We start from the raw sequence: 8,319 nt of genomic DNA, 5'->3' as shown, positions 1-8,319 counted from the left end.
GTAGGGGATCATGTTTCCCAACATATTTTTACAGGCTAAGTGTTTTAATCTTGTATTAATATAATAAATTTTGCAGTCTGTGGTGAACACCAGAAATATTTGTAGGAATAAAGCCCAGAATGACAGCAGGTGTATCACAGGAGTACACATACACTACTAGTGATAGTTGTACTGTGGGTAAAATGATTGGTCTTAGTTTTGTATATTTACATGCCAAGCAAGGCATATGCTTAAAATGTGAAATGACCAGGACCACATGAAGTTCTTGAAATCTGTAGTTTGGTTTAAGTTTGGCCTTGGAACTTCCTTTTTCTTATTAGAAACCACTGGACCACACAAGTAATAAAAGGCAGAGAGAAGTTCAAAATTTCCATAATTTTTAGTGCAAGCTCATGTTGAAATTTGTTGGGATTTACTGAGGAGAAAAGACAAGTTTTGCATCATGTAAGACCAAAAAATGGAAGCCATATAGTCAAAATTATTATCCATGCACCTGTCATTGAAACACCTTAACTTTTTTATTTTTTTTTAAATTAAACAAAGAATCTGGTAGTTGTAATAAACAAATGAAAAATGCCTCCTACATTTTTAAAATTGAGATCACTCATGCTCTTATAAACCAATCCAAGAATAAATCCCTTAAATCATTCAAATATTTTATTGATCCACAAGGGGAAATATGGTTAAATTACAGTTTCTCCTAATCTAGACAGAGAAAAACTATAGAATTAAGCACTCCATTCTCAATGTTACAATATATATAAAATTGAAATGAATAAAAATCAATATGTTTAGTAATAATTTAGAACTAGAAGTGTTAAAGACAGAATGGTCTATAAGAGTATTGGTTGAAATGAACAGTAGGGCTTATAAATACAGTGAAATCCACGATATTAATCCTTAAGATAATTTAAATAAAAATGATTAACCAACCATAAATTCTGTTGAATCGGTTTTTCTTATGTACTTCATATCTGTAGCCGCTACAGTGAGGCTTTTATAGGCCTTACTTAATTATCATTAAAAGAACACATGGAGTTTTAAATCAAAGCAGGGCCTGGTCCACTAGATGGCGCTGTCAGGCCGCAGCTCAGCCGCTCATCCAGCCGCGGAGTGCAGGTAACGTTTCACGGTACCGCCTCTACCGTCGGTCCAGCCAACTTGGACAACATGCCGCTTTCATACAGACTCGTCACACCGCTGCAACTTTCTCTCCGTGTGTGTGTTGACTGAAATGGTTATCCGGAGCATTTCCTCGACACAAACACACACACACACACACACACACACACACACCCCACATGGTCGACGCTGAACCCTGAAACCTGAGATGTGGACGCGACTCACCTGAGCGGACAGAAGAAACGCGAACTTCCATACAAGCTGTGTTTTTTTTTGAGGAGTATTAACCTTGGATTTTACTAAAAAATGGGAGTGCTGTGGATGAACTCCGTCATCTTCCTGGCGTGCTGCTCTGGATTCGGGTTTGGGAGTCCAAACAGATGCGACGAAGTGCGGAAAGTTTTCCAACTCAGACAAATTGGACCAAATCAATTACTGCCTTTGAGCCCCAGACCAGGTATGTTAGCAGCGGTGTGTTTCTGTCTGCTTTACTTGGGTTTCCCCTGCAGTTTAATCCCCATGCATCAAATGATGTCTCATTTAAATGAATCATTTGCACGTTTTCTTCTTTTACATCTTCATAGCATCCAAAGCATCAACATGGCACCCACTGATTGAAACTAATGTCTGAAAAGTCATTCAACACCACATTACCTCCCTGCTTTTTTATCCTGTCATTTTCGGCTTCTTCAAGAACTCTTTGTAGTTACAAAACACACCTTTTAAAACACATTTTAGAGGCGTGTGTGCAGTCATGATAATTATATAGACAAGCAGGCTGCATGAGATCTTTAAGCTGCTTAAAGTGCATCTTTATGTGTCACTTCAAATCAAGATATTTGGAGGAATTTCTTTAAATCTTCAAATCCTGCAAAAGTCTTCAAATGCTGCTTTTGGATGACCTCATCGGTAGTTTATGTTAAGCAAGGTGTCAGGTTTATAATAAATATTGCAATATTTCAAATCAGGGTTTCTATGTGTCCTGGAAAATCCTTAAATAATGCCTGGATTTTGAATAAAGTGCTTAAAACTGCTTGAATTTTCATCATATAAGATGCCAAGTTTACTTACAAACAGACTACACATTTTGAAACACGATAAATTGTTTTTCTTAATTGTGTCACCCTTCTGTAGTAACTGTCACAAACATAATTTTAGTAGTTTATAGCCCAATCACATCTGATTTTATATGAAGCAAAAGTCAAATAATCAGTGTACTTTATATACGAGATGTACTCTATATAAATAGGTAATTTACCACAGCTGTAAGCTTCTGAAAAACCTTGAAAATTCACATTGAAATACTTAAAGAGTGCTTGAAAAAGTGTTTAAATGTTGTTTAAAGTGCATCTTTTTAAGTCAATTTTAAATCCTAGATATTTGGAGGAAATACTGTGTCTTAAATTACCTGCATACAAGTTATTTTAGTGATATTTATTTATTTGAGTGATATCTAATCTTTGGACATATTGAGCAGAGTTTCGGATTCATAATAAATGCTGAAATATTTCAAATGCTCAGAAATAGTTTTTCTTAGTGCTACTTATTGTTTACATGACTTTATTTTATTGTCTAAAATAAAATGCTGTTTTAATCCAGGAACTAAGGCTGCTCAGATTACTTGTTGGCCGTGATGAAAAAAAACCCCAAACTCTGCTCCTTTCAGCTGTCTAAAGCAGATAAGTGGCTTGCGGGGGGATAAACAGGAATTATTTTGTGTAAAGTTAGGTAAACTAGGCTTCACTTAACTTTCTGAACGCCACCCATAAATGTAATCCCACGTGATACTTCTCTACACGATTTAGGAGGGAATTATGGGTGTGGATATTTCATGTGGGCTGTCAATGACCGGACGACTTGCTGCTGCTGTTGCTGCTTTCTCTTGGAAAAGTAAATCTTAATGGTGTTGACTACCATCCTGCCACAAACTGCTCCCCACAAACTTCACCACCCTGTTTCCTCTGCCGCTGTGAAGAAACTGATTACATTGACAGAAATTCCTTAAATGCCTCCTAAACCTCTAAATAACCCCTATAATGCCATCACCACTCCTGCTCCTTAAGTGAGCCTGTGTGGATCTAAATCTCTGCTGTGTTTCTACTTTCTCCGAGATAAATTGTGCGCAGTCAGTGGGAGCCTCCTGCAGCAGCGATGATAAGCTCAGGAGCTACTTAACCCTGTAATAACACTTGCTACTGTTTAAACTGCACCTCCGCTGACCTTTTCTGGCAGCGAAAAACAACTACAAATGCATCTAGACTTTGCAAAGATGTTAATCGTTTCCCTGATGGATTCAGATTAGTGCGGTGAAATACATCAGATAGTGTAATGGGAGACAGCCAGAGGTATAGTCGATCTTAGAGCATGATTTTTAGAGGTTATCTATAATTGAGCCTGGGCTTGTGAAAAATAACCTCCAGATATTCCAGGAATCTGAGAGAGAGCTGTTCCCATGTTTTCTAATAAGAAGTGCCAAACAGGCTTCAGTTTAGGTCAAAACACAGCGATTTAGAAGTCTATCACCTCGGCCAACAAAAGCTGCTTTTTGACGCAATAGTTCTGGGAAGCATTTAGGTTTTGAAAAAAAAAGAAGAAGCAAGACCCGGGGCTCTTTCAAGTTGTCTTATCTGGGAGAGTTTGAATTCCTCCACGTGTGCCATCGCCTGCTCTGCTCCCTCCTCACTCACTCTTCTTGAACCTCGCAGGGAGCTGATAGCGTCTCTGGCAGCAGCTCTGCACACTCTGCCTAGGCATGTCAGAGAGGCTTTTGCACAGTTTTGGGTCTCTTTTCAGATGTTTTGATTGTCCCCCCGTATGTGTGCGGATTGCTTACATTTGTTCCTAGTGGAAAAACCTGAGACATCGCTTAACGCTGAGGAGATAACGCTTTGAATCAGATCTCCTCTCAGGATCTACGTGTTTTGGTTTTCTTGCTCCATTTAAGCATATTTTAACTTGCTAGAAATGCATAACTATTGTGTTTGCCTTTACTTTACCACTGTGTGCCGCCATGATGGTTAGAAAATGACCAGAAATAACTGTCAAGGTCTTGATCACTTAGTATTTCAAAAGAGATTTGCCCTAATGCACTTTTTATGCATCCTGTTCTTAGTTAATTTGTGCATCTCTTGGATGTAAATCACAGTTTGTTGGTCAGCCAGTTAGGCCCCAACATTCAAACTTTTTGGGGAGGTATTGAATTTTTAGGCTTCGGATATCCTTGTTTCCAATACTGTGGAGTAACAGGATTTTTAAAAACAATTGCCTTTAATTAAACTGGAGGAGACATGTGGCAGTTTTTCCTCTGTTTAAAGCTAAACAGGAGATTTTTTTACTTCCTTTTTCCTTATTCCTTCCTTATTATAAAATTGTGCCATCCAATTGAGCCAAAAATGGAAAAATGTCATGCTCAGTAGCCACTTCAGCCAAAGCAAATATTCAAATATTTGCAGAAAATTGTATTAAGGACGGCCCTACAGCCAGTTAATTCACCACATGGTTCCAAACTGAATGTTTGAATGTAGTTCTCTAGTTTCTCCAGTTATTCTTGTTGGAGTAACTGGAGTGAAACAGAATTTCCCTCTGTGGATCAATGCAGTATTTCTGATTCTCTTCCTGATATAGCGACATCAATTGTCATGATATTTTGACTGTGATGACCCTCTGACTTTGCCTCCACAAGTTGACTTTTGTCTCTCTGAGTGAAGCATATTTTAACTTGCTAGAAATGCATAACCATTGTGTTTGCCCTTACCTTACCACTGTGTGCCTCCATGATGGTTATAAAAATGACCAGAATAACTGTCAAGGTCTTGATCACCTAGTATTTTTAAAAAGTAGCTCTACTATTCATTCAGATTTGCCCTAATGCACTTTTTATGCACGTTATTCATGTTTTTTTGTGCATCTCTTGGATGTAAATCACTGAATGTTGGGGCCTAACTGGCTGACCAACAGACTAACTTTGTGGGGAAGTATTGAATTTTTAGGCTTTGGATATCCTTTTTTCCAATACTGTGGAGTAACAGGATTCTTAAAATAATTGCCTTTAATTAAACTGGAAGAAACATGTTGCAGTTTTTCCTGTTTAAGCTAAACAGGAGAGTTTTTACTGCTTTTTTCTAACTGCAGCACTTTGCCGTCCAATTGAGCCAAAAATAGAGAAATGTCATGCTCAGTAGCCACTTCAGCCAAAGCAAATATTCAAATACAATGTCATTGAGCAATGCTTTATATTTATATAAATATTTGCAAAAAATAGTATAAAGGACTGCCCTACAGCCAGTTAATCCACCACATTGTTCCATCTGAATGTTTGAATGAATTTCTCTTGTTTCTCCAGTTATTCTTGTTGGAGTAACTGGAGTGAAACAGAATTTCCCTCTGTGGATCAATAAAGTATTTCTGATTCTGTTCCTGATATAGCGACATCAATTGTCATGATATTTTGACCGTGATGACCCTCTGACTTTGCCTCCACAAGTTGACTTTTGTCTCTCTGAGTGAAATATCTCCACTGGATGGATTTCACGGCTTTAGACTCTGTGGATGAATGCTGCTAAAGGAAGCTGCTTGTCACTTTGGACAGCTGCCAGTTTATCATACAGATAATACAGAAGATAGTTAGACGCTCTCACTTATCCACGCTTCGCCTTCGGGCAGTCTGAGGTGTCAAATCCACCTGACTTGTGGAATGTGTAAAGAAAGTGGAGCACCTTAAGGAGAGCATGTAAATCCTCAGCCTCAGTGTATGCCTCTCACGTTATTAGCAGTATTACATTCAAGTCACAGAGATAAGCATTCCTTTCTCTGGGAAATAAACAGAAGGTCTTTTAAAAAACTGAAAAATCCAAAAGACTTTTCTTTATCTTGATAAAACATGTTCTGTTTACTACACACACAAAAAGATTCCTAATCCAAACAAAGACAGTATCTGTAATTGATACATGTCTTGAATGGGGCAATTTGAAAAAAATGCATGTTATGATTATATCCTGGCCAAAATATTTGTGATTCACAAAATTGTTTGGATAATCAGAAAATGCCTAAAACTCTTTAAATGACACCAAACTACATACTGGAAACACTTAACCGTACAATTGGTACACACAAATACTAACTGGCCTTTTATTATGGCTGTTTATTAGTTTTGTATTACTCATTATGTCTTCAACTCTGCCTGTTTACACGCATGATCTTTGCTGTCTGCTCTGTTTTATTCTGCCTGTTTGTAAAGCACTTTGGTCAACTCGTTTTGTTTAAATGTGCTATAGAGGCCAACCAATATGAGATTTTTGAGACCGATGCCGATACTGATTTCAGAGGGGGAAATTTATTGATAACCGATATGTTGGCTGATATAGTAATTTTTTGAACTGCAATGAAAATAGACCTTTTTTTATCTGGATTGTGCACTGATTTTTCTCTGTAAAGGAACCCAGAGAGCTACCTTTTAAACATAAGACTTTATGAAACAATATTTATCGTTGTTATACATCATACAAACAATGCATTACAGCTAGCTTATTCTATAAAAACATAACTGAGAAAATACAGAATAAATATGAATAAAAATAGCTAAATAAACATCATTACTGTTTAGTTTCAGTCAATAGCTGACTATTCAAAAGAAAAAAAAAGAATAGCTAACACCATTTCTAAATCACACCAAGCAACATTTTCTGTATTATATATTGTGTAAAAAAGTTTTCATAACAACACATATCAGACAGCATATATACAGATATCAATCAACTGATGTATCTGTTGGGCTCTAATAGAAAATACATTTGACTAGACTTGGCTACATCTAAACCTTATAACTGCCAGGTTTTTTTCTTACACAAAAATGTGAAATTATCAGCATCTTATCAGTATTGGCTGTGCAAAGCCGAAATAGGTTATTATAGACAGATCTACGAGAAAAAAGTGGGAAAAAAAGCCACTTTTTTCCTGCAGATTCACCACTTTAAATCTCATAAATCTGCTAATTTTTCTCTCGTAGATTTGCCACTTTAATCTCGTAAACTTTCTTCTCAAAATATTACCCCCCTCCCCTGGGTCCGTCTGTTTTTTTTTTACACATTCCACAGCACATTCTGGCAGTATGTAATATCCTCCAATATTCTCTAGGGTTGAAATTTGGAATTTGCAAGTATTTCAATGAGTGCCCTATTAAGGGTTAAGGTTGTAACATTTAATCTCAATGACTCCTAGGCTCAGACCTCCAGGTGTGTATGTCCAAGAACCTGACCTGCTGCACCAAAAAGATGGAGGAGAAGTACCAGGTGGCGGCCCGGAGAGACATCCAGAACCTCCTCCAGACGTCCAGCTCCAGCCTCAAGTTCCTCATCTCGCGCAATGTGGCTGCTTTTCAAGGTAGGAGTTAACTTCTCTGTGTGTGTGTGTGTGTGTGTGTTTAGTCATCCCTGTTGTAAAGTTAAAACTTCATAAACACGCTCTGAGATGAGAGTGCAAATGTTTACGTGGATAATTGTACGTGTGTAGATGTTTGTGTATGTTTCCGAGTTGGAGTGCACATTTAGGAGTTTCGGGTTTGTGTGGGTGTTGTAAAAACACTGGATGAGTCAGTGTGTGTGTGTGTGTGTGTGCGTGCAGCGAGGCTCCACTTCAGAGCAAACAGAGGAGGGTCTGTCCTCCTTCCAGATCTACCGCTACACTCTGATCTGGAGATTAGATAGGTTGGCTGTTCCTGTTGGAGACTCAGGAGGCCATCTGTAAGGGTGAATGTCTGTCAGAGATATGTACCGGGGCTTTTACTAATAGCTTCTCTTCCTGTGCAAGGTGTCCCCCTTCTCTGCCCTGATAACTAAAATCAAATCCTCATATTTAGAGTACTGGAACCCAGTTATCCCATCACACACATGTCCTAAACAGGCTGCCATCCATCCCCGAAACCTCTCTCTCTCTCTTTCTCTCTCTCATTGTTTTCCATTCCTTTCCATCATGACTGACAGTTAATCTACAGGCAACAACTTGCTTCTGTCTTTTCTCTCCCTGCCCAGTGTGGGCTGTTTCTCCCACTCCAGCTGATGGCTGTCATATGACGGCTGAAATGAGTGGGCAACAAATACAGAGCTTATGACTCGAATGTACAGTCTCAGACATATCATTAAGCCAATTCTCTTTAACGACGTCTCTCGGTTTTAAAGACGTGCAGTTATCCTCCTCCCAAAC

General features: G+C 38.3%; 1 protein-coding gene across 1 annotated transcript in view; it reads left to right on the top strand.

Moving 5' to 3' along the window:
- The first annotated feature begins 877 nt into the window (after positions 1-877).
- Positions 878-8,319, top strand: part of gpc5a (glypican 5a) — a 162,108-nt gene continuing 154,666 nt past the window's right edge. Inside the window, exons 1-2 of the mRNA XM_059358340.1 lie at positions 878-1,579; positions 7,339-7,500. Of these exons, the coding sequence (XP_059214323.1) occupies positions 1,429-1,579; positions 7,339-7,500 (313 nt within the window). The 5' untranslated portion in view covers positions 878-1,428. The remainder of the gene's footprint in view (positions 1,580-7,338; positions 7,501-8,319) is intronic.

The sequence above is a fragment of the Centropristis striata genome, chromosome 2 (assembly GCF_030273125.1).
Source record: "Centropristis striata isolate RG_2023a ecotype Rhode Island chromosome 2, C.striata_1.0, whole genome shotgun sequence".
In the NCBI taxonomy this organism is placed as follows: Eukaryota; Metazoa; Chordata; class Actinopteri; order Perciformes; family Serranidae; genus Centropristis; species Centropristis striata.
The sequence above is the reverse complement of the archived record's forward strand: the minus strand, read 5'-3'. Positions and strand labels throughout refer to the sequence as shown.